Source organism: Macaca fascicularis, chromosome 8 (assembly GCF_037993035.2).
Source record: "Macaca fascicularis isolate 582-1 chromosome 8, T2T-MFA8v1.1".
In the NCBI taxonomy this organism is placed as follows: domain Eukaryota; kingdom Metazoa; phylum Chordata; class Mammalia; order Primates; family Cercopithecidae; genus Macaca; species Macaca fascicularis.
This window is the reverse complement of record NC_088382.1, coordinates 122698265-122725833: the sequence shown is the minus strand read 5'-3', so window position 1 is coordinate 122725833 and position 27569 is coordinate 122698265. Positions and strand designations below refer to the sequence as shown.

At 33.9% G+C, this 27569-nt stretch overlaps 1 protein-coding gene across 5 annotated transcripts in view; it reads left to right on the top strand.

Annotated features, from left to right (window-relative positions):
• CSMD3 (CUB and Sushi multiple domains 3) overlaps nt 1-27569 on the top strand; it is a 1225248-nt gene that overhangs the window by 332285 nt on the left and 865394 nt on the right. For all 5 annotated transcript variants that reach the window (XM_045398613.2, XM_045398612.2, XM_045398610.2 and 2 more), the window contains exon 5: nt 8582-8789. In XM_045398613.2, coding sequence (XP_045254548.2) covers nt 8582-8789 — 208 coding nt within the window. The remainder of the gene's footprint in view (nt 1-8581; nt 8790-27569) is intronic.

Sequence of the window (27569 nt, the reverse complement as noted above, 5' to 3'; positions counted from 1 at the left end):
GGCATGTCACCCTTTTGCCAGGCTGGCATGCAGTGGCGCAATCTCAGTTCATTGCAACCTCCACCTCCCGGGTTCAAGTGATTCTCCTGCATCAGCCTCCTGAGTAGCTGGGACTACAGGCACCCGCCACCATGCCCAGCTAATTTTTATGTTATTAGTAGAGACAGGGTTTCACCATGTTGGCCAGGATGGTCTCGATCTCTTGACCTCGTGATCCACCCACCTTGGGCTCCCAAAGTGCTGGGATTGCAGGCGTGAGCCACCACGCCTGGCCTCATATCTTGTTCTTAAAATGTATTTAGCAACTCACCCCATTGTTTTACTTTGTTTTGACTTTTTGCTCCATTTATCATACTATTCCTATGTTTTTGAACAGCGATGTATTTTTTGAAATTCTGTTTATTCTATTCTGTGGATTCTCAAAGATCAGAATCCAAAATGATGATCAATTTAAATAATTATATTCATTTATTTGTTCATTTCATGTTTAATTCAATAAATTCACTTGGAGTCCCTACTATACATGTAGATGTAGTAGTTTTAAGTAACAGATATAATATAAGCAAAAAGGGACATAAGCCCTGCCTTTATGAAGTTTACAACGAGAGGGAGGCAGACATTTTAAATACGCAAGTGGAAAAGAGACCCTGCGATCATCAACATATAGTCATTGAAGCTGCCCAAGAACACAGCCTCCATCCAGATAGAGAATAAAGAATGTGTATGGCAAAGATTGCAATTCTATCTCAATTCACTGACAACTTATTAATCAGAATGCAGCTACATGGCCTCACTTAGTTGTGAAAAGCACTAAAATATTTGTCCTGGCTGGCAGCAGCCTCCCAGCAACACCTCATAAGTGGAATTGGAACATGAATTTCAGATCTCAGCTAGTCATCTCTATCACATCAAGATGCAAACAGCTCTATGCCTTTTGTAACTATGGATTTTATATTTTCATCAAAGTTATAAATCCTTTGACCATTAATCTTTCCATAGTTTTCCATGCTTGCCCCTGCTCCACAACCTTTTTGGAACTTCAATAACACATATTAAACTGTTTGGCATTTTCCTACAGGGAATATCTGTTCTTTAAAAAGACATCTTGCTTTTCTCATAGCTGCATTCTGAATAGTTGCTATTGCCATGTCTTTAAGTCCACTATCTTTGCTTTCGTACTGTCTACCCTTCTATGAGGCCCACTGAGTATTTTTTTTTTTAATTTCTAGTAATATATTTTGCATCTCTTAAAGTTTCATGTGCTCATCTTTTTATATCTTCCCTTTCTTTCCTCACAGTGTTCATTGAGTTCAGTTTTTCTGAAAAGGGCTATATAGTAAATATTTTAGGCTTTGCTGTGGTTACATAGTCTCTAACATGTATTCATCTTTGATTTTGGTTTGTTGGTTTTTACAATCCTTTAAAAATGTAAAAATCATTACTAGATCACAGGCAATACGAAAAAAAGTCTATAAGCCAGATTTAGTCTGGGGTGTAGTGTGCTAACCCTTGTTTTAAGTAGTTGAATATAGTTATATATGTTATAAAGTCCTTATTTTCTAATTCCATCATCTCCATATTTTTTGGTTTGTTTCTAATGATTTTTCTCTTGGTTATGGGTTGTATCTTTATGTTTATTGACATAGCTAGTACTTTCTTTTAACTGTATGTTGAACGTGATGAATTTAAAGATACTTAGTGTCTGGATTTAGTTATCTTTAAGTAATCTTGAGCTTTCTTCTAGTATGTATTAAAGTTACTTTTGGTTCACTTTGTGTCTTTTGAGATTTGTTTTTAAGCTTTAAGTATTGCATTTTTAAGTGGCCTTACCAATAGGCGTAATTTACCGTCTCTACTGAAGTGCACCCCTTTTGAGATTTCTACTGAATACTCCATTCAGTTAAAGTGGACTCTATATTCTAGCTAGTGGTACCTGAACAAATCTCACCCCTGTGTGCTTCGTTGGAACCATTCATCTGACACATTCCTCTTTATGTGACTTCATGAAATTTCATCCAATTGCATGCATTTATTAGTATTTAGCAAGCACTAATGAAGAGAACCCAATGTAAATCTTTTGAGTCCTTTTCTTCTGCAGAGCTTCCTCCTTTCTAGAACTTTGCCCTATGACTAACATTTCCCTCATGTTTCCTGAATTCTATCTCCTGAGCTGAAAGGACCATCATGCTCTACTTGTAATCCCACTCCTTATTCTATGGTCTAGAATGTGTCTCATTAGAGAAAGTCAAATGATTATAGGGCTCTCCTTCTTAGTTTTTTTCCTCTCTTAGATCACAGTTCTTCATGGACCTGGCTTAATGTTTTAAAACAGTTATTATATATATTTTTTTTTCTCAGTTTTAATTTTTAAGTCAATAATGTAAATTTGTTCCCTGTTGCTCTTTCATGGTTATTACTTGATTTAATTTAAATATTTTATTCTCCAAATCTTTAAATAATTTAAGTTTTATTGAATGAATGCTTATATTTTTGTCTTATTTAGAGATTCTGAGAAGTATTTTAACCTGGATGTTTAAAAACACATACTTATTAATTACTTTCTTCAGTGCATTAGCTGTCTCTCATTTTCTCAACATGTCTCTTTGGAAGGTAAATGGAAATTAATGTAGGATATTTGTAAAAAGCATATTTGTGCATTCAAAAATGAACTTTCAAAGCTAAAATGCCGTTATACTTTGTTCTTTTTACTTTTCAGAGGTGTTTATCTCAGTGAATGTTGAGTATTTTTCTTTGATCTGTTATACATGTTTTTCTTTTTAATTTCATTTGCTTTAATATGAAACGAACTGAGGGAGCTTAACTGAAAAATAAAAATATGAGAATCTTTAATTTCCTTTAGAATCATTGAAAATACACTTTTGTTTTCTTCATAAGCTGGAAAGGTATTATGTGTTGTACCATGACAAACATAAAACAAAATTATCAATCTGAAAGAACTGTTATTTACCCAGTTGCTCAATTTTCTTCTCCATGAGAAAAGGGTTTCTCCTTAAACACAACAATGCAAAAAGTTGAATTATTAAATGTAAGTAGAAGCAGTTACACAAAATTAACTACTGCTCCATATATGTAATATGATGGCTAATTAATGACAGTGTAATATTTAAATAGTTTGTCTAATTAGGCACACAACAGTGATGGCTGTCTTGGGACAAAATAAAAAGCCTCACATAGATGTCAGTTTCACTTGAGTGCTGATGGAAATTTTAGATTTAGCAAAGGAGATTTGTAGAAAAAATGTCCCATGATAAAATTTGAAATTGAATTGAATGCTTAGCATCTGGAATTGACCAAGTGTACTGCTCTCCTACAATTTACACTTCATTTCTCTTTGGTGATAAACAAGCCTATATACTGTACCCCACACCCAACCCTAAGCTATTTCAGAGGAAACTAATAGCAAGGCAGAGCATAATATAAGATCAGTATCAGAAAAGATGTGTTATAGAAAACCATTTAGGTGTTTTTTGAAACTGTGTTTATTTTTTTATTAACAGCCACGTTTGGAGAAGTTCCAATTTATATTATGTTCAATGAAATGTTGTGGTCTCATACCCAAAGCCAAAACAAGATCATATATTTACAATATCTAAACAACTGTCACAGAGATTAAGAGTAAATAAAAATTTAATTTTAGGAAAAAGTACATTTTTGAAATCATAGTGAACTATTTGTAAAAACCTTTTCACTATAATACAGCTAATCTTTATTTTATTTTGTTACGTTTTTCCCTGCTCTATAGGTAAGAGATAAAAAGGCATTATTTATGAATTTTACATAAATTCAGTTATTTTAAAGTATAATAAATGGTGTTATTTGATGATAGATTTATAATATTTTAAACAATTAAAATGATATTTACTAACATTTTTAACAGCCATAGTTTTTAATTAATAAATTTAAATGCACTAAGAACTTATGAGAGAATTGATAATATTGCTCCAGAAAGTTGGAATAAATCCAAAGTCCAAAAGGGTTAACAATTTTAGTCCTCATTCTTAAAATTCCACATTATCTTTATTGAAACCATTAGCTGAATTTGTGGTTTTCTTCACGTTTTACAACGGATTGACTTTGCAAGCTTCTTAACATGCAATTTGCTAACATCTGAGCTATGTAAATGTGTATACATATACATATATAAAAAATTAAATGACTTTATGTCTTACAACCTTTATACTTTTCCTAGAACAAGAGTAGAGAATCCACCATTGTTTTTATTACTCACTGTATTATCTGTATGTTAAGCAACCACATTTGGAAGCCATCACAACTTCTAGTTAACCTCAAAGGGAGTCTAAGGTATTTAATGGCATTGTTTTACTATTTAGGTGAAAATATATTATTCTTAAGCCTTGGCCTAAAATGGATGTTCTAATTTATTTTGTCACCATGGTATTTCTTCTGACATATCTAGAAAAACCAAACTAATCTTTTGAAGATAATGAGATAAAAATATAATACAGTCAAAACGAGATGTTTTATCTTTAGGCAGCAATGAAGCATGCAAGAATTTGCATGGACTCTTGATTCTGCCTCCTAATCTTCATTAACTATGGCCTCCCTCTCTTATCCTTCCATAGAGCAACTAAATGATATTTTCAAAACCTAAATCCAATTGTGCCAGATCCCCACTAAAAACACTTTAATGTTCCATTACTATGAATAAATTCCATAGCCTTGTCAGAAATGTCCTGCAAGGTCTAACCCTTAGTTGCCCTTCCAATTGCATTTGGTACCAAATAGCCCCTCACCCTTTTTGCTGTAGCACACAGGCCCATTACCTTGGTAAAAGTGTCAGTGAAGCTGCAGGAACACTCTTCCCTCTGCTTTTCATCTCGTTATTGCTTACTATTTTGCTTTGAGTTTCCAGTCCAGCATCACTTCCTCAGGAAATTCTTGTTCCTTAATTCGTCAACTAGTTCAAGGCCCCAAGCATACAGCATTAGTACTAAATGTTCCTTCTTCATAGGACCTGCTGGAAATGTAATCTTTTGTATTCATTTTGCCATTTGTTTAGAGCCTGACTCTCTAATAGAACACCCCATGAGAGCAGGGATCATGAAAACGTTTTATAGTCATTACAGTTGGAGAGATTACATGATTTCCTCCTGGCACTTGGCAGATCTCAATGAATACTTTTTGGACAGATAACAAAATGAATAAATTTTGTTTCACAAGAAGTTTATACAAATGGCCAATTTGATCCTATGTGCATCTTGAGCCTCTTAAGGAGATGGTTCTATGGAACAACCACAGAAGTGAACCCCCCACCTTCTGTGAATTGTTGGATAGAAAATGCTGTAGACATCATTTATTAAACAAGCAAGCCTGCAGGCCATGACAGAGTAATGATGAAAGAATAGAAGCCTGTATCCTGTCATTTACAGGATATGTACCAACTCATTTTGAACAGAGACCAAGCCATGGTATTTAGCAGAAAGAGCACAACATTGGATTCAAGAGTTTCATGGTTTGTTTTAATGCTGCCTTTTACTTGTCCCAACTCTGCTATAAGTTCTTTTTAAATTGACTTAGGTAGTATGTCCTGCTATGAATTCATAATTACAGAAAATATGGTTTTTTAAAAAATATTGCCTTGAATTCAGCATTTAAATAGGGACACCAAACCAAAAATTTTTAAAATCTAACATTTACTGAAGCAAAGTTTACGTTTTTCACCACTTTGTCAGCTACTGATTCTATGATAGTCTCTGTCATAATAAACATATTAAACAGAAATGCTAAGCATAGAACTTGGTACAATAATCTACATGAACATTGGCTTGAATGATGGAGGAACTGAGTTCCTATCCTTGTTTTCAAGTGAAAATTAGTCATACACTTGAGTTGAAATTGTTTTGCTGTGAAATAAAGATTTCCTTGAAGTGAGCTGTTTTCTGGGTTGTTCTCTCTTCCGTGTGTCAGGAGTGTAGAGTTATTTGTCTGCATTGTGAGTCTAAGTTGAGGAAATTCAAAGAGATCATATAGAGAAATTGATTTCTATGCCTTGAAGCTTATGGAATATAATATATTATTATCATTAAAATGATGGCTAAAGTATTTAAATATCTATTGCAACCCAAGGGACTGCATTTTGAAAGAAACTGCATTTCCACAGAGGATGAATAAATGGGTGTGTTTTCATATGACTAAATGCGGGATTTTTGTGCGGGAGTTCTGTTGTGGCATGGTCTTACATCCTGCCCAAGAGGCCAATCTGAAAAGGTGAGGAGACATATGGAAAGAAGATCGAACTGTACTGTTCTATACCTGTAGCATAAGAGAGAAATGTAAGCAGCCAGCTGGAGAAACACAATCACCCACAATAATGGAACTGAAGGTGACACCTCTGTGGATCCCATGAAGTGGTGTATGAGTGAAAGAATCATCTTTCTTTAATTGTCTGACAAAGCTCCTAGAAACCAATGCCAAATTAGTGTTAGGAAAATAAGAGGATTCATATCCTCTGATCCTTCCTACTTATAACCCCAGGAGGCCCATAGAGATCTCAGTGAGAAGGGGAGGATGAACAGAAATACTGGCAGGGAAAACAAGGAAGAAGACTTGACTTCTCCATCTCACCTCAGCCCCACCTCTGCTCCATCTGCCACAAGTCCAAGGTATGGGGAGCAAAGAAGCTTAATCAAAATGAAGTTAATTTATTTTTGATTACCCAGGACTGGATGTATTAATTGATGTACTGTGATTTTTTTAAGTTAAATCATTTATTTTTAAACAGACAAAAATTATGTATATTTATCATGTGTAAATGATGTTTTGAAATATGTATTCATTGTGGAATGGCTACAGTGAGCTAATTAACATTTTATTTACTTCATATACTTTTCATTTTTGAGATGAGAACACTTAAACTATAATCTCTAAACTGTAGGATTTTTTTTTCTTTAATCTGAGTGTGATCTAGAATGTTATGTGTCTCCTTCAGATTTTATCCAGAGGAAGGAAAATAAGTAGCTTATTGAACTTGTTTAAATAGATTGTGGGCCAGTTGAACTGTGCATATATGCTAGTGAAATAATTTTTTGTCAAAGTAGTATTCAACGCTGGTGTTGGTACTTGAGAAGGGAAATAATATAAGTGATATTTAGTTGGGGGTAGAGACAGCAGTACAGGCTTACTAGAAGGTTTAGGTCTTGAAGGCATTGGTGAAAATATTTGTAGTAGTATGCCACATGGTCTAGACAAGAAAACTAGTTAATTTTAATTATCTAACAAACTTACAAGAGAAAGAACACACACACAAATATATATATATAGTGTGTGATAAATGTTAAATATCTTTTAAGAGGAATATACTTACATTTTTGATTTATAGATTATGGAGCTAAATGGATAAAGAGCAAGAAAGAAAAAAACAAATACCATTTGATGCATATAATATAGTAATAAAATTGTCTCTAATAACAAAGCATTTTTTTTTTTTTACTTTCTACCCATCATGGAATTGAATAGAAAGGTATTGTCCGGCTCTGTTGATTTAGGATCTGGAGCTATCGGTCACATCAAATAATAATTGGTCATTATGGAGCCAGAGTTTTCCTCAAAAACTTGAATTGAAGGAATTCCCTGAGTCGACCAAGGCAATAACATAAGTAATAAGACCATTTATTGCACAAGTGAACTTGTAACTTATTAGCATGATTGGCCTAAACAATGCTATAATAAGGCGAATGCCCCAACTTCAATTCCTTTATGAAACAGGAGTTTTTTCTTATGTTTGCATACCAAACACAGCTACTCATATAACCACACTGCTAGCACCTATCGTCAGCCACAAGTAGACTAGTGGAGAATCTATGGCCCCAATTTGGAAAATCAGAATCATAGATCCCAAAGTAACGTTAGTCAAAAAGTTATTTATGTGTTTTATCTATATACATTATATGACTACTTAGTAAAAGATATACTGTTTGATTTCATAGGAATATGTTTCTAAAGATATATTAGTTACCCTATTATTTCTTTGTAAACAAAGTATCCTGGATATGTGATGTACTTTTATTTGAGTTGTTTTTCTACAAACATTTTTCAATAAATTCTGAAACATACCATTGACATGAACTATATTATATTGTCTCTTAAATTATGTCTTTGTGTTGTACATACCTGCATTAAAAAATCAAAAGTTTTTTCCATCAACAAAGAAAGTGATCAAAGATTTCCCATCACAGACTTTAAGATACATGTTTCCTTTGTTTAACTCACTTTATCGCTTAAACATGAAAAAAATATATATTGATTCTATTTTCCTAATGTCTAATTTTGGAGTGTAAATTTTTTGCTTACTTTCATTGCTATTTCAACCAATTGTTATAAAATTGTTAAGGTCTAGTTTATACTTGTATATGTGCTTATACATTTTTTCATAAACTTCTCATTTTATTTAATCTTTATTAGTATATTATGCACTTGGTATCACATTTGAACTGTTATTTTTATCCAAAAATATTGACTTGCTTTTCTCTTAATAACTTACAACTGAACAATTGCATTTATCTTAATAACTTAAAACTGAACATTTTGTCATTTTTAACAGCTGAAGATGCTTGTGGAGGAACAATGAGAGGATCCAGTGGCGTCATATCCAGCCCTAGTTTTCCTAATGAGTACCATAACAATGCTGATTGCACTTGGACCATTGTAGCAGAGCCTGGGGACACAATTTCACTCATATTTACTGACTTTCAAATGGAAGAGAAATATGATTACTTAGAAATAGAAGGTTCTGAGCCCCCTACAATATGGTAAGTAAATAGCTTCTATTATCCTTGCATTGATGTTGTTGAAGCAAACTAGGGAACAAAGAACAACTGAATGTGGACTTTTACAGGTTTGGGTATTTAAAAGATCTTATAGGAAAGTTATGTGAAGAGGTTGTCAGAGCTGAAGGATATTTTTGAAGATTGGGCTATTTACATAAAAATAGATGGAAATTCAAAACACGTATAAACAAAAGTTATTCCTTTTGTAACCTACAGTTGTGCTTTTTAGCATGCGAGTCCATACTTGATGGTTTCTCTCAAATTAATTGAATAATCTTGGAAGTAATTTTCCTTTGTTTAAGTAGAGCTGTTATATACCTTGTTATCTGAAAGCAAAAATTAAACACCATGATCTGGGGGAATATGGTTTATTTCTTTAGCGACTCAAGGCATGGTCTAATGGAACCTGCAAAGTATTCAGAACATGCTTTTAAGACATAATATTTTTTAAGTAAAATGTTTCTTTATGCTATTTTAAAAATTTGTATCTAATTATATCATTGATTAGATTATGATTCAGTAACTAAGTGAAAGAAAGAATAAGATGACATTGATAAAGGAAAGAGATAGGTAAACACTAGACTAGAGAGGATCTTTTAAGCCATGTGAAGATTTGCTAAGAACCATGGATTTATCCAAAACAATTACATGAAGAGGTTTGAATATCCAAACGATTATTCCTATTGAAATGAAGAGATTGATTTGAAGAGGGGCTCAATTCGCTGCAGGAAGATCACTTAAGAGATGATTGCAGTATTACAAGAAAAGATCATGGTAGCTTGAATTAGAGTCATATTAATGAGGTAAGGAAATAGACTGAATTGAGAGATATTGATGATGTATAATCAAAAGGACTTTGTAATGGACTGGGGGTGATAAAGAAGGCAGTATTAAAATAAAACCTGGTTTTCTGACCTGAACAAATGGTGAAGGCAGTAGTAATATTCACTGAGTTGGGAATTGTTGAGGAAAGGTTAAGTTTGGAATGAGAACCCTGTAAATACCGAGATTTGTTTTGAATTATTTTAGCTGGAAGATTCTTTGAGATGTGCAATTAAAGCCATCTACTAGACAACTATATCTCTTATATGATTCAATAGAGTAGAATCACAACACTGATATTTAGTTAATATTGATGGTAAGTGAACCAATAGGCAACAATATAATTAAGTAGATAGAGAGAGGATAAAATGAGAAGACAAAGGAGGACTAGGACTGAATCTGAGACTTAACAACATATAAGGCGTGGACTAAGAAGGATGATACAGCAAAGAAAACTGAGGGAGTAATTTGAAGAGGTAAGAGAAGGAAGGAAATCTTAAGAAATAATTTCATGCAGACAAGGGAAGAAGACTATGAAGAAGGGAAAGTAGACAACATTGTGGACTTCTGCTAAAAGAACACTATGTAAATGGTTTTAAAACTTCACAGTTTTCTGGGCTTCACCAAAAGTACAAAGCATTTCCTTAATTGTAAATCCTACCTTGCAAGATAGAACAAAAGTAACACACTTAGATATACCTACTTATTTCCCCTCTACATTTTGGCCCTCAACACTTTGAGTTATATGCCTGGTATGATAAATTCATACCAGAATGCAATAAAATCCACCTCAATTTTGGTTTTAAATGCTAGATAATTTAAAAGCTATTATTTGAGAGATTGCTACTTCAATGGTGATTCATATTCAAGTCATAATAAGGTAGATGATAATGCCACACATCTTTTAATAATTGTAATATCTTTTGCTATACAAGTGATCTTATTAAAATGGCAGTTTTAACTTGACCAATATTTGACTACTGGATACAATAAAGGAAAATAGAACTCTGTTTTATAGTACCAGTTCCTGAGCTACCACCAAACTCTAGAAATCAAATTTCTCATGTTTACTCTGTGGATTATAATTTCTCCATTTATGTTCATATGGTCACTTTCTTGTTTCAGATTAAACATGCTTAGTAATGATTTGTATATCTTCTTAACAATCTAAGTGGTTTCAACAATATAGTTAGTCCAATAAGAGTATCAGATCCACAAATTTCTCCATTTTCTCCTTTAAAAGACACTTTGCCACTTTATTTATTTTCATCTTTAGAAAATAGCAACTAAGAAATGTATTGTTTTGCATTCTTTTAAAATTAATGTTACAGTAAAATTTAGGTAGACTTGTCAAAATCTTTGCTATATAATAAATCAAAAATAAAATCATTTGGCATGTTTCAAGAAATCAATACAAATGTTCAAACTATATTTCTATAAATGCCAACATAAAGATGCATAGTGTTGGTAAATTAATATTATATACAGTCATTTAAGTATATTAAAACAACATTCCTTTTAAAATGTATTAGTTAGAGAATTTATGTATTAAATGATCTGTAAATAATTAAAATAAAACTTTTATATCTAATTCTGGCCCTGTGATCACCTTAAATCCTTTAAAGTTCTCATGTCTTTTTAAAGATATACTCATCAAAAGAACACACTTTATTTCAGATGACATTATATCAAGCATTCTTCCTTATAAGTAGGCACTGTTCATATAATATATTCAATTTATAATAGAATTCAAAACAGGTGAACAAGGAGACCTTCACATCCTTTTGATTAAAATTACAAATAATTTTTGGACTTCAGATCCTTCATTCAGAGACCAGAAACTTGTCACTAGCTACAACACATTATAGTTTTACTCCTGAAGTGCATAGAGTGTGGCAAGGCTTGATTAACTTGTTTTTTACTTTGGTCACACAGACTAAACCAGCCCAACAATTGTGCTGCAAAAAGAATATTTACACTTAGTCAGTGCTTTACTTGCAGACTATGTATGCTAAATTTTAGCTTCTTGTTATTTTTTTTAAAGTAGCATCACTGCATAATTCAACAGGAATGCAATGCATTCATTTAATTATTACTGGTGGATAAAACTGTGAGACCTGATGAATGTCAACTGATCCACTATAGTGAAATAAAAAATGACATAGCATAAAGATGCTTGTGTTCTAGATTCAACTTTGACTTCTTGTTGATGGATGACAGTGGGTAAGTCATGTCACCTCCCTAGATCTCAGGTTTCTCACCTATAACATCCAAGGTTTCTCTTAATTCTGATATTATGGCATTGTCTGCTTAGATGCTATGGCAGAAACAAAAAAGTAAAACATTAACTAAATGCAATACTTCGTAAATAACTATTTACCAAGCCTTGGATAGAGAGTTGGATTAGATGCTTTTTATTTCCAAACTTAATTTGGATTTTTACCAGAATTCCATTTGTTCAATGTTTATTCAACAAATACTTGTTGGGGTGCCTGCTACATAACAGCATTGTTCTAAGTGCTTTTCTATCTAAAGCACCAAAGAGGCCTGCTCCTGTAGAACTTGTGCTCTCTCAGGGGATAAAGACAATAAGCAGGCAGTGATCAACATAAATAAGGTACACACATACTCTGTCTAGAGAGTGATAAGAAAGAAAAGATGTGGAAGAGTAAGAGAGGTCAGGAGAGCAAGAATGTTGTGATGAGTGTGTAGCTTACTTAATTCAAAAGTTGATATTTGAACAAAGTCTTGATGAATATGAGGAAGTTAGTCAACTGGATGAGCCTTCAGGCAGAAATGACATCTAGAGCAAAATACGTAAAGCAGACTGGGCCTTACTGTGTTGTAGGAACACCTAAGAAGCCATTGTGGCTAGAAAAGAATGATCATTGGTGAAGGCAGTAAGAGAGAAAGAAAGACAATTAATAGACCCTGGCTCAAGACTCATCTTTGGCTTTTCCTCTAGATGTAATGTGAATTCACTTGAGGGGCTTGAGCACAGTAATGACATGATTGACCTTATTACTTTAAAAAACAAAAGTCACTATGGCTACTGTGTGGAGAATAAAGTATAAGAGGAAAAGCTAAAAGAACAGAGATTATTTGTGGTATATAAGTGAGAGTTTATAATTATGAAATAAGAAAATAGCAGTGGAGGTGAGGTGAAATTACTGGGTTTTCAAGATAAATAATAGAAAGAAAAGAATAGCTCTAAAGAATAGCTCTAATAACCTGCTAATACAGATGCCAGATTATTTGACCTGCAGAACTGAGCAAATACAATTGAAATTAACTAATATTGGGAAGGCTATTGATGAAACATTTTTGGAGGGATGACGTGGAGCTTAAATGTGGACGTGTTAAGTTTGAGATGGCTAATAAATCTGTAGTTGAAGATTTCAAGGGGACAGCTGGAGATACAAATCTTAGTTTCAAATAAAGGTATGGGCTAAGCTTCTAAATTTGGAAATCTCAAAATGGAAGTAATTATTCCTATTTCTACCAGTTGAAGTGATTATTACATTTAAAAAAAAGGAAAAAGGAACTAATATCTGAGTCGTGCGACACTCCAACACTAAAATGTCAGCAAAACTAGGATGAACCAGCAAAGGAGTTTGAGAGTCGGAGTAAATGAGATAAGAGGAAAAACATGACAGTACAGTTATCCCTTAGGATCTTCAGGAAATTGGTTCCAGGACCACCCCTGCTTATACAAAAATCTTGGGATGCTAAAGTTCTTCATATAAAATGTAGTAATATTTGCATACAATGTACACACATGCTTCCATATACTTTAAATAATCTCCAGATTATGTACAATACCTAATATAATGTAAATGTTTTATACATAGTTTTAAAACTGTATGGATCACTTTGTTGTATTATTGTTGTATTGATATTTTTTATTTTTCAAATATTTTTGATTTGTGATTGGTTGAATCTGCTAATACAGATCCCACAGACCTAGAAGATTGACTGTATAAATTTTCCTGGAAACCAAATGAAAAAATTATGATGGAATTGGCCAATTGTCAAATGTGAATGATAAGCTAATAAAATAAGCTCCAAAACTAATCACTGGATGTAATAACATAGAGGTCATTGGGTAACTTCGATGAAAGTAATTTTGTAGGTGATAGGCTGACTGGAGGAGTTTTAAGAAAGAACTGGAGAAGAGATATTATAGGCAATTACTATAAATAAATTGTTCAGGGAATTTTGCAAGAAAGACAGAGTGATGGGACAATAGGTTAAAAAGAAAGTAGGAGCAAGGGAAGATGTTTTTCTCCTTTTTTTAGCTTATTATAAAATACGTTCCCAAATTAATAAATGGATTTAGCAACATGGAAGTCACTGATAACTTTGATAAAAGTAATTGTGCAGATGACAGTGTGATTGGAATAATTTCAAGTGAGAGTTAGAGAACAGATAGCATAAATAAATTGTTCAGGGAAATTTGCAAGAAATAGATGTACATAGTTTACATAACAGATGCACATAGTTTTGGGGTATATATGATAATTTTCTTTTTTTTTTAGATGGAGTCTCACTCTGTCACCTAGGCTGGAGTGCAGTGGAGCAATCTCAGCTCACTGTAACCTCTGCTTCCTGGGTTCGAGCGATTCTCCTGCCTCAGCCTCCCTAGTAGCTGGCATTACAGGCGCGTGCCACCACGCCTGGCAAATTTTTTGTATTTTTTGTAGTGACAGGGTTTCACCGAGTTAGCCAGGATGGTCTAGATCTCCTGACCTCGTGATCTGCCCTCCTCGGCCTCCCAAAGTGCTGGGATTACAGGCTTGCTACTGCACCTGACCCACATATGATAATTGAATACATTCATATCATTTGTAACAATCGGCCGGGCGCGGTGGCTCACGCCTGTACTCTCAGCACTTTGGGAGGCCAAGGCAGGCGGATCACGAGGTCAGGAAATCGAGACCATCCTGGCTAACACGGTGAAACCCCGTCTCTACTAAAAATACAAAAAATTAGCCAGGCGTGGTGGCGGGCGCCTGTAGTCCCAGCTACTCGCGAGGCTGCGGCAGGAGAATGACTTGAACCAGGGAGGCGGAGCTTGCAGTGAGTCAAGATTGCGCCCCTGCACTCCAGCCTGGGCGACAGAGCAAGACTCCATCTCAAAAAAAAAAAAAAAAAAAAATTGTAACAATCAGGTCAGTGTCCTTGGGATAACCATCACCTTAAATATTTGTCTTTTCTGTATGCTGGAATGATCCACATTATTCTCTTGTAGCTACTTTGAAATATACAATAGATTATTATAAACTGTAGTAAATTAGTGGATACGAATATATGATTTGATAAAAGAAATAAGACCTAGTGACAAATAGATTAGTACAATGAGAAGAATTTTTATTTATTTTTGTGGTTTTGCTTGTTAATTGGGAGAGTTAATACTGTGATGGGAATCACCTACTTAGACATTGAAAAAAATAATGATAAAGAGAGTGGGGAGAATCATTTAAGCAAAGTGAAGGAGTAAGGAAAGTGAAAGAGATCTTCCCTTTGAAAATCTGTCTGTGAAAGGAAGAAGGAAAAAATTACAGTGACTAAAGGGTGAGATAGAAGAAGAAAGTGAAGATTAAAAGACCATTTAAGGGGCTTCTCTATGCCAGAGGCTGAAAGGAATTTAATTAATTTGGAAAGTCTGCATATGGAAATAAAAGTTTAAAGGCTGGTTTTCAAAGACTAAAATTAGGGAATGAGTGATTGAATATCCAAGAGAGTAATAGTGATTTCTTCATATTAGATTATGGAAAATACTTAAGTAATAATAGAAAGATCAGGAAGATGTTTTAATGCATTGGGCCCAGAAGATAAATAATGATTTCAATTTGTAAGATATGGGTTGCAGATAAGCACAATTTCCAAAAGAACATGTCCCACTGGATGTGTGACTTAATTATGACATATAATTTGAAGTAGGAATAAGAATTTTTAAGTCATTAAAAATGAAATACTGGCTGAAGTCAAGGGAATGATACGGTTATCAAGATTAGAATATTAGTGAAAACATGGCATGCAGGTTATATAACATAGAATATCTATGTAATGTTATTCAAATTAAGAATGCAATAAGGTATGTAACACATTTTGTTTTATTTACATTGTTTTGTACAATTATTTATTTTTATTAGTTAAAATAACACTAAACATTTAGATTTAAACTAATAAATTTAGTCAATACAAATTTCCAATGAAGACTGATTCCCATCTAAAACTAGTTTCTCCATTTGTTCACTGTTCCTTCTCAACTACTTAGTAGTGCCATGCCCCAATTTTCTTAATTCCCTTTTATACCATCAATTTTTGCCCCCTAATTGATCACCATTAAACTAGCTTACCCATCATTTCTTTGGAACTGTCTTTTACAAAATGAACAATAACTTCTTAGTTCCTAATTTAATACTTATCTCAATTGATTTATCTGCAACATTTGACTTTGTTGATTATTACCTCTTTTCCAGAACATCCTTCATTCTTAGTCACTGGGATGTCTTTTCTTTCTTGCATCTTTTCCTATTACTCACTGACTATATCCTTTCAGACTTTTTCTTCTCTTTTATCCTTCATCATCCATTCTGTATATGTTGGTATCTGCCCAGATTTTTTCTCATCTTTTGTTTCTGTTCACCCTACTTTGGAATGCATAATTTCCTGTGACTTCAACAATCTTAAGATTTTGTGATTTTTCTCCTTCCTGATTACTTTCTCTCTTGCTTCGTTTCTATCTGTACACATATCTGTGCTTAAATAACGGGATCTTAATGAGAACTTGGATCTCAAAATAAACAGAATGCCTAGCCCTGAACATTTCACACCATACATATTTTATGTACATTTGTGAAAGGTGTAAATGATTTTTGTTCCACATATAATTTGACATCACTGACAATCTGGTTTTACATGTTTTTTTCCAATGGTTGTACATTATTTGACTGAAGTTGTATATAAATTAGTTTGGATTAGGTTCAACTGTGAATAAAAGAAAATATAAGCAAAATGCAAACAAAAACCAAGAGGCTAAAACAAGACGTAAGGCATTTATGGGAACCGCACCACCACCACCTAGTATCAAACATTCAGGATCCATTTATGTGACTGCTCTGCTTGTAGGTTACCTTCATTCCCAAGATCATATCTTGTTCAAGTTTAACCATTAAGTTACAGTCCAAACAGTAGGAAGAAGAACAAGGAAAAGGAAAACCCAAATGGCAATCATCATCTACCTCTTAAACAAGGTTTTGGTTGCTGACCTACATTTTCTATTTCATTGTCTCCTATTTCTGCTTATATCCCATTGGCCAAAATCTAATTACACGTATATTTGACTGTTAGAGACTCAGTAATCCTTATTCTGGTTAGTCATCGCCCAGCTAAAATTCCATTTTTAGGAAAGAAAAGGAGAAAAGGTGTTAGGGGATAACTAGCAATCTCTAACACATGTTTTTATTGATGCAGTCCCTCTAGGAAAAATGTGTATAATGAATACTCACTAGTATTTTACATATTATAGAAATATGTGTGTGTTTATATTTATGTCTATACTGGCAGAGATAGCTACAGTAGTAGAAAGTAAACTTCCCTTTGAAAATCTGCCTGTGGAAGACAGGAGGAAAAAAATACAGTAAGTAAACAGTGAGACAGATGAAGAAAGTGAAAATGGAAAAGCCATTTAGGAGACTGCTTTATGTCAGAGGTCATAAGGAATTTAATTAATTTCGAAGCTCTGCATATGGAAATAAAAGGGTGAAGGCTGTTTATCAAAGACTAGAATCAGGGGAATGGGTGACTGACTTATCACAGAGTGTATGATCTTCATTGCGAAAAATAGATAGCACAAATAAGGTATAGATACCACATATATGGGTATACATATATAGATACACAGATATGAATGTGTGTATATGTGTGTATACATGTACAGGTATAAATATAGGTGTATATATATATATATACGCACGCACACACACACACACAGATGTCTTTATGCCTATACCTGTCTATGAATATATATGCATATGTGTAGATATAATCTCTATATCTTTTACATATATTATATATATACACATATGGATATACGTGTGTGTGTGTGTATCAAAGCTCATTCAGCAATACTGCTCAAATTATGTTCTTGTAATACCTACAACAGAAGTGCCTGTGGTGTTTGTTAAAGTGCAGATTTTCTAGCTCCCGCACAAATGTATTGCTTTGCATTCGAGAGGCAAGGATTCAGGAAATCTGTAAATGAGGTGATTCCAATGTTCAACTGTTGCTATAGAAATTAATGCAATAAATTTGGTTTCATCAATACTGCAACTATGTGATGTAACTATACTCTATGAGCATCTCTCAAGAACTAAAATATTTCTTTTTTTTTCTAAAGTGGCTGTATTATTTTGTTGCTTTTTATTTTTTGTTTTTGTAGGTACATAGATGTGTATATATATGGGTTACATGAGATATTTTGATACAGACATGCAATGCATAATAATCACATCAGGGCAAATGGGGTATCCGTCACCTCAAGCATTTATCTTTTGTGTTACAAACAATTTGATTATACTTTTTTAGTTGTTTTCCAATGTAAAATTAAATTATTTTGACTTCAACCATTCTATTGTGCCAGCAAATACTAGGTCTTATTCATTCCTTCTAACTATAATTTTTGTACCTATTAGCCATCCTCACTATCCCCAACCCTGCCATTACCCTTCCCAGCCTCTGATAACCATACTTCTACTCTCTGTCTCCATGAGTTCAATCCTTTCCATTTTTATCTCCCACAAATAAGTAAGAACATGTGAAGTTTGTCTTTCTGCGCCTGGCTTGTGTTATTTAACATAATGACCTCCAGTTCCATTTATGTTGTTATAAATGACAGGATCTTATTCTTTTCTATGGCTGAATACTACTCCATTTGTGTATATATAGCATATTTTATTTATCTACTCATCTGTTGATAGATTCTTAGGTTGACTCCAAATCTTGGCTATTGTGAGTAGTGCTGCAATAAACATGGGACTGCAGATATATTTTTGATATACTAATTTCCTTTCTTTTGGGTATATATTTAGCAATAGGATTGCTGGATCATATGGTAGTTCTATTTTTAGTTTTTTCAGAAACCTCTAAACTGTTCTCCACAGTGGTTGTACCAATTTACATGCCCACCAAAAGTGTATGAGGGTACCATTTTCTCTACCTACTCACCATCATTTGTTATTTTCAATTGAACTGGAGTGAGATGATGTTTCATTATTGTTTTGATTTGCATTTCTCTGATGATCAGTAATGTTGAGCACTTTTTCATATGTACCTGTTTGCCATTTGTATGTATTCTTTTGAGCACTATCTATTCAGATCTTTTACCCATTTCAAAATTGGTTTATTAGATTTTTTTTTCTCGTAGAGTTCTTTAAGGTCTTTATATATTCTGGTTATTAATTCCTTGTCAAATGGGTAGTTAGCAAATATTTTCCTCCCTCTGAGGGTTGTGTCTTCCCTTGTTGATTGTACAGAAGTTTTTAACTTGATGTTATCTCATTTGTCCATTTTTGCTTTGATTGTCCGTGTTTATGGGGTATCACTTAAGAAATCTTTGCCCAGTTCAATATCCTGGAAATTTTTCCTAATGTTTTTTTGTAGTAGTTTCATGGTGCGAGGTCTTATATTTAAGACTTTAATCCAGTTTGATTTGATTTTTGTATGCAGTGAGAAATAGGTGTCTAGTTTTATTCATCTGCGTATGGATATCCAATTTTCCTAGCATCATTCGTTGAAGAGACTATCCTTTCCACAGTATATGTTCCTGACAACTTTGTCAAAAATGAGTTCACTGTGGGTGTATGAATTAGTTTGTGGTTTCTCCATCCTTTTCCATTGGTGTAGATGTCTTTTTTATGCCAATAACATGCTGTTTTGGTTAGATAGCTATGATAACTTAATGTAAGGTAATGTGATTTCTCTAATTTTGTCCTTTTTGCTCGGGATAGCTTGGCTCTTCTGGGTCTTTTCTGATTCCATATAAGTTTTAGGATTTTTTTTCTATTTCTGTGAATAATTTCACTGGTATATTGATAGGGATTGCACTAAATCTGTAGATTGCTTTGAGTAGGATGAATTCTTCCAATCCATGAATGTGGAATACCATTAAATTTTTTGGTGTGTGTCTTCTTTAAAGCCTTTCATCATGTTTTATAGTTTTTATTGTAGAGATATTTCACTTATTTGGTTAATTCCTAGGTATTTTATTTTATTTGTAGCTATTGTAAACAGGATTTTTTAAATTTCTTTTTTAGATTGTTCACCGTTAGCATATAACAATACTACCAACTTTTGTATTTTGATCTTGTATCTTGCAACTTTACTGAATTTGTTTATCAGTTCTAATAGTTTTATTTAGTGGATTCTTTAGGGTTTTTGAAGTATAAGATCATATAGTCTGCAAACAAAAATAATTTGATTTCTTCCTTTCCAATTTGGATGCCCATTTTTTCTTTCTTTTTTTCTGATTTCTCTAGCTAGGAGTTCCAGTACTATGTTATATAACAGTGGTGAAAGTGGTCATCCTTGTCATGTTCCATATCTTAGAGGAAGGAGTTTCAGGTTTTTCCCACTCAGAAATATGGTAGCTGGGGGTCTGTTATATATGACTTTTATTATGTTGAAGTATATTCCTTTTATATCTGGTTTGTTCAGGGTATTTATTATGAAGGATGTTGAATTTAATCAAATGGTTTTTCAGCATCAATTGCAATTATCATATTTTTGTCTTTAATTCAACATTGATTGATTCACACATGTTGAAGCATCCTTGTATCCCTAGAATAAACCAACCCCTGCAAGATGAATGACCTTTTTAATGTGTTGTTGCAATGGATTTACTAGTATTTTATTGAAGATCTTTGTTTCAATATTCATCAGTGGTATTAGCCTATAGTTTTCTTTCTTTCTTTCTTTCTTTCTTTCTTTCTTTCTTTCTTTCTTTCTTTCTTTCTTTCTTTCTTTCTTTCTTTCTTTCTTTCTTTCTTTCTTCTTTTTTAATGTTTCTTTGGTTTTGCTAGCAGGGTAATACTGGTCTCATAAAATGAGTTAGGAGGTATTCCCTACTCTTCTATTTTTCAGAATAGTTTGAATAGGATTAGTATTAGTTCTCCTTTAAATGTTTGGTAGAATTCTGCACTGAAGTCATCGACTCCCAGGCATTTCTTTACTAGAAAACTTTTTATTATATCTTTGATCTCATTACTTGTTGTTGGTCTGTTCAGGCTTTGGATTTCTTTATGGATCAGTCTTGGTAGGTTGTATGTGTCTAGTAATTTATCAATTTCTTCTAGATTTTCCAAATTATTGGCATATAGTTGATCACAACAGCCACTAATGATCTTTTGAGTTTCTGCAATATCAATTATAATGTTTTCTTTTTCATCTCTGACTTTACTTATGTGCTTATGTGTATCTGCTCTCCATCTCTCTCTCTCTCTCTTTTTCTTTAGTCTGGTTAAAACTTTGCCAATTTTGTTTAATCTTTTAAAAAAAAAAACTGTTTGTTTTACCATCTTTTATATTGTTCTCTTTATTTCTATTTCATTTATTTTTGCTCTTATCTTTATTATTGTTTTTCTACTAATTTTGAGTTTGGTTTGCTCTTGCTTTTATAGTTGTTTAAGATGCATCATGGGTGTTTTATTTGGAGTTTTTCTTTCTTGATGTAGGCACCTGTAGCTGTAAACTTTCCTCATAGTACTGCTTTTTCTGTATCACATAGGTTTTAATATGTTGTATTTCCATTATCATTTGTTTTCAGAAATTTTTCAATTTTCTTCCTTATTCCTTCATTGCCACACAGGTCATTCAGGAACATATTGCTTAATTCCTATGTGTTTATATAGTCTCCAAAATTTCTCTTGTTATTGATTTGTAGTTTTCTTCCATTGTGGTCAGAGAAGGTGCTTGATATTATCTCAGTGTTTTTGAATGCTTAAGACTTGTTTTATGACCTAACATGATCTATCCTTGAGAATAAACCATGTGCTGAAGAAAAGAATGTATTCTGCAGCCATTGAATGAAATGTTCTGTAAACATCTATTAGGTCCATTTGGTCTGTAATGCAGATTAAGTCCAATGTTTCTTTGGTGATTTTCTGTCTGGAAGATCTGTCCAATGCTGAAAGTGGGGTGTTAAAGTCTCCAGCTCTCATTGTATTGTTGTCTGTCTCTCTCTTTAGCTCTAATAATATTTGCTTTATATCTGTGTGCTCTGCTGTTAGGTGAATACATATTTAAAATTGTTATATCTTTTTGCTGAATTGACTGCTTTATCATTATATAGTGACCTTCTTTGGCCCTTCTACTTTTTGCCAATCTATTTTGCCTGATATAAATATAGCTACTCTTGCTCTTTTTTGGTTTCCATTGTCCTGGAATATCTTTTCTATCCCTTTATTTTCAATCTGTGTGTGTTTTTACAAGTGAAATGTGCTTCCATTAGCAACATTGGGTCTCATTTTACTTTTTAATCCATTCAGCTACGCTATATCCTTTGATTGGAGAGTTTAGTCCATTTATATTCAATGTCGTTATTGATAATTAAAGACTTATGCCATTTTGTTATTTGTTTTCTGGTTGTTTTGTGGTCTTCTTTTTTCTTTGTTTCCTTCCTGTCTTCCTTTGCATAAAGGTGATTTTCTCTGGTGGTATAATTTAATTTATTGCTTTTTATTTTGGTGCATCCATTATATGTTTTTCATTTGCGATTACCATGACGCTTGCAAAAACTATGTTATAATCCATTATTTTATACTGATAACAAGTTAGCACTGCTTGTAGATACAAACAAACAAAAAGAATACTAATAAAAACTCTACACCTTAACTTTGTCCTTCAAGTTTTTAACGTTTGTTGTTTCTATTTATATCTTATTGCATTGTCTGTGTCTTGAAGACTTCTTATAGTTACTATGTTTGATTGGTTCATCATTTAGTCTTTCTACTTTAGATAAGAGTATTTTACACACCACAGTTACAGTGTTATAATATTCTGTGTTTTCTTTGTACTTAGTATTACCAGTGAGCTTTGTACCTTCAGATGATTTCTTACTGCTTATTAACATCATTTTCTTTCTCATTGAAGTACTGCCTTTAGCATTTCTTGCAGGATAATCTTGTGTTAATGAAATCCCTTAGCTTTTCCTTGGAAAAAATGTTATTTCTTCTTCATGTTTTAAGGATATTTTCACCATATATACAATTCTAGAATTTTTTTTTTCCTTTGGCACTTTAAACACCACTCTCTCCTGACCTATAAGGTTCCCACTAAGAAGTCTGCTACCAGACATATTGAAGCTCCATTGAATGTTATTTGTTACTTGCAGCTTTTAGGATCCTTTCTTTATCCTTGATCATTAGGAGTTTGATTATTAAATGCCTTGAGATAGTCTTCTTTGGGTTAAATCTGCTTTGTGTTGTATAACCTTCTTGTACTTGGATATTAATATCTTTATGTAGGTTTGGGGAGTTATCTTTTATTATCCTTTTCAATAAACTTTTTATTCCTTTCTCTCTCTCTCTCTCTCTCTCTTGCTCCTTTTTAAGGTCAAGAACTCTTAGATTTGCCCTTTTGAGACATTTTTTAGTTCTTGTAGATTTGCTTTATTCTTTTTTATGAGTTTTTCTGTTGTCTTCTCTAATATAAGACACTTTGAAATAGCATTTCAAGACATTTTTAAATAGGTGTTTTCAAATAGCCTGTCTTCAAGCTCACTAATTCTCTCTTCTGCTTAATTCTGCTATTAAAAAATATTGATGCATTCTTCAGTATGCCAATTGCATTTTTAGCTCCAGAATTTCTGCTTGACTGTGTTTAATAATTTCAATCTCTTTGTTAAATATGTCTGACAGAATTCTGAATTCTTTCTCTGTGTTATCTTGAATTTCTTTGAGTTTCCTCAAAACAGCTATTTTGAATTCTCTGTCTGAAAATTCACATATCTCTATTCCAGGAAACTCCCTGGTGCCTTATTTAGTTTATTTGGTGATGTCATGTTTTCCTGGAGGGTTTTTGTGCTTGTGCATGTTTGTCAGTATCTGGGAATTGAAGAGTTAGGTGTTTACTGTAGTCTTCACAGTCTGGGCTTATTTGTACCTGTCCTTGGGAAGGTTTTCCAGGTATTTAAAAAGACTTAGGTATGGTGATCTAAGCTGTGTCTCCATTAGTAGGCACCCCAAGCCAAGTAATGCTGCGGATCTTGCAGACTTGTAGAGGTATCACCTTGGTGGTCTTGTGTAAGACCTGGAATAATTCTCTGGAATACCAGACAGAGACTCTTGTTCTCTTTCCTTACTTTCTCACAAACACAAAAAAAAGTCTCTCTCCCTGTGCTGAGCTGCCTGGAGTTGGGGTTGGGGTAACACAAGCAATCTTGTGGACACCACCACTGGGACTGTGCTGGATCAAAGCTGAAGCCAATGTAGTCCTGGGTCTTGCTGAAGGCCCACTGTTACCACTATCTGGCTGCCATCTATGTTTGCTCAAGACCTTATGGCTCTACAGTCAGCCTGCAGTGAAGCTAACAAAGTTTGTGTTTTTTCCTTCAGGGAAGCAAGATCCCCCAGACTCTGGGTGGGTCCAGAGATGCCATGCTGGAGCCAGACTGGAGTCAAAAACATTAGAAGTTTACTTAGTATTCTATTGTACTATGACTGAACTGACACTCACATCGTGAGATGCAATCCTTCCTACTCTTCCCTTCCCTTTAGGCAGAGAAGCCTTACCCCATAGCCACCATCACCACAGGCCCACAAGGAGTACTGCCACGCTACCATGAATGTTCACTTAAATCTCAAGGGCTCTTCAGTTAGCTTATGATGAAGGATACCAGGCCTTGGACTCACCTTTCAGGGAAGTGGGCTCCCCTTTGGCCCAGAGCCAGTACAGAACTTCCCTCCAAAAGCCAATGCCTCCAAGAGCTAATGCCTGCCCTCCAAGAGCCAACTGGGAACCCCAAGAACCTAGACTGCTCTCCTGTAGCCAAGCGGATATCTAATGTTCAAGACAAAGTCACCTTTACTTTTCCCTCTACTTTTCTCTAGCAGAAGGAGTCTCTCACCATAACCACCACAGCTGGGAATGTGCTGGGTCTCACCTGAAGCCAGCACAACTCAGTCTCCCCAAGGTCCATGGCTTACTCCCTGGGCAACACTGCTGTTTATTCAGGGCTCAAGTGCTCTTCAGTCAGAAGGTGATTGGTCCTGCTGGGACTAGGTTCTTCCCTTCAAGGCAGCATACCCTTCTGGTCCAGGGTATGTCCAACATTTGTGTCCAAAAATGTCATCCAGGAACTAGAGCCTGGAATGACCTAGTTTGGGTCATGACTCTTACTGGTGCCCTATTGTACTGTGGCTAAGCTGGTATCCAAGATGAAATACAAAGCCCTCTTTTCGCTTCCCACTCCTTTCCTCAATGGGAGAAAGGGTATCTTTTGGAGCCATGAGTGGTGCAGCATATTTTAAGGGGATGGGTAGCACAAGTACCTCTTTAGTCACCCTAGCTGGCTTCTCATAGGTCATGTGCCCCCCATGTCCACTTGCTCTTAGTTCAGCTCAGTACTAGGACTCACCTAAGAGTTACAGTTCTTGTGGCCTATACTGCCTTTCAAGTTTACATGAGGCTCCAGGGCTCTTTAGCCTGCAGTGGCAAGGCTTGCTGGAACTCAAGTTATGACCGCTGGGAGGTGAGATTCTTTTCTGGCTGGGGCTAGTCTATATGCCCTGTTCTGTGCACAGGTGTTAGCTGAATTCAACTGGGTTTTGCTTTTTGCTGTGACAGGGCAACATGGAGTTCAAAGGTGTATCTCACAATTGCCACACACTCCCTCTCCTAACCGCAGCTGCTACAGGGGGATTGGGAAAGGGTGGCATCAGCAATTTCAGACTGTCTTTCCTACCATCTTCAGTGCTGCTTTCAGTGCCATCAAGTTAAAATCAGGTACTGTGAGTGCTTACCTGATTTTTGATTCTTATGAAGCTGCTTTTTTTGTGTGTATAGATATTTGTTAAATTTGGTGTTCCTGTAGAGGGAAATGGTTGGTGGAGCCTTCTATTCAGCCATCTTAGTCTGCCCCTCTCTCGCAGCTTTCCGTTTTGAGGGAGAAGAAACCAGAGAAACAAGGTGTATATTGAAAATCCAAGATGAAAACTGCAGTCTTTTAATACCTGCTCCAGTGTGCTTTATCACAAAAGTACCTCTTGTTATTACGCTTACAACTAGGACTTTTTCAAAAACATCTCCATAAAAAGTTTGATATATTAATATCATAGTATGGGCTAATGATTTGAAATTTAGCCTGAAGTTGCTAATATAGATTGTGTTTATACCTAAATCTAATTTGTCTCTATAGAGTTAGAAATTCTCCCAGATAGCTGAGAATGCCTAATACGAATAATCTATCATTTTTAGTATATTTAAATATAATTTTTTCTGCCTTAAGGAAAAATCCATTTGGCAGTGTAGTGAGAAGAGTTGATAATATATGTAAAACTTGCTGATCCATGAAAAAAGAGTTGCATAATGGATGAAGTTAGAATTAACACAAATATCAGGTGAATATTGAAAGAAACATTTCCAAACATTTCTAATCAGGCCAGTTTCATTTAAATACAAAATGTTTCTTTGAATTTTTAGTTGCAAAATTTTGCTTACTAGAAAGAATACCTCATATCTTTGATATAAAAACCATTGTATACATACATAAATTAAAAACGTAATTGTATGCATAAATAATCTGTATAAATTTCATACATGTTATATATGTAAGTGTTGATGGAAGATGTGAAAGTATTCATGTAATTATTAGCATGGAGAAATAAATTCTTTACTGATATTTTTATACTTTTAAGAACCAGAGCTTATTTATTGTATTTATACTAAATAAATTGCATGTTAAAAAGAGTTCTTAGATACATAGAAGTTAATGAATGCATGTTCTGCTTTTGAATTTAATAAAGCAATTTGCCTACATAGGATATTTTAATTAGGGAGTACATTATTCAAATATATGTTTAAGTTTCACAGGAAAAAAATGTACATCTAATTCTACATTTTTAAAATCTTGTGTGAATTTCCACAGATATACAAAACTTTGCAAAATTCTAAAAATAAACCAAAGCTATAGTATATACAATATATAACTAATTTTATGACCTCATTTAACCTACACAAATCAAACACTAACTTACGAGTCATCGTAATCTATGAGGAGGTCCCAATATGCATTTTTCATAATAATTCCTTGCTCTTCTTACCTTTGCTCTACTTTAATAAATACTTTCATGATCACTGCTCAGAGCTACTACAGCTTTGACACTAAACTCCAACGTTCCTCTTGCTTTCTCCCTTTACCTATTTTTTAATTTAATCATAATTTCTAATGCTTAGCATATTATTTTTTCTGCAATTTATTAACCTATTACTCAGTTCTAGCCAAGAGGAAATGCCATTTTCATTTTGATAAGAGAAAAGTATAAAAAGATAGATATATCTCATTTAAGTTTATAAGTGCAGTGACCAGAAATTGAAGTATACATTTTTTTCTAATAGTTTCTAATTTCTTTCTTAAGAAAGAGGCAAAATCATGTCCTGGAAGTGAGGAGAAGTGGTAGGTTAGGATATTTTAGGAGAGTGAGATTTATTTGAAATGCCTTCTATGGAGAATGTGAGAAAAAGGGGGTGGGAATCAAAGGATTGCCGGGCAGTATTTTGAATAGGGTTGATATTTTACAACATGTGTTTGTAAGAGAAACAATTATAAGTTTGCATATTTTTTCTACAGTAGGCTTGATAACTTATATGTAAGTATAACAAGACAGACAACAGCATTGCTGGGCCGTGGATTGTTAGCACAATGAAGGAGGAGATTGAAGA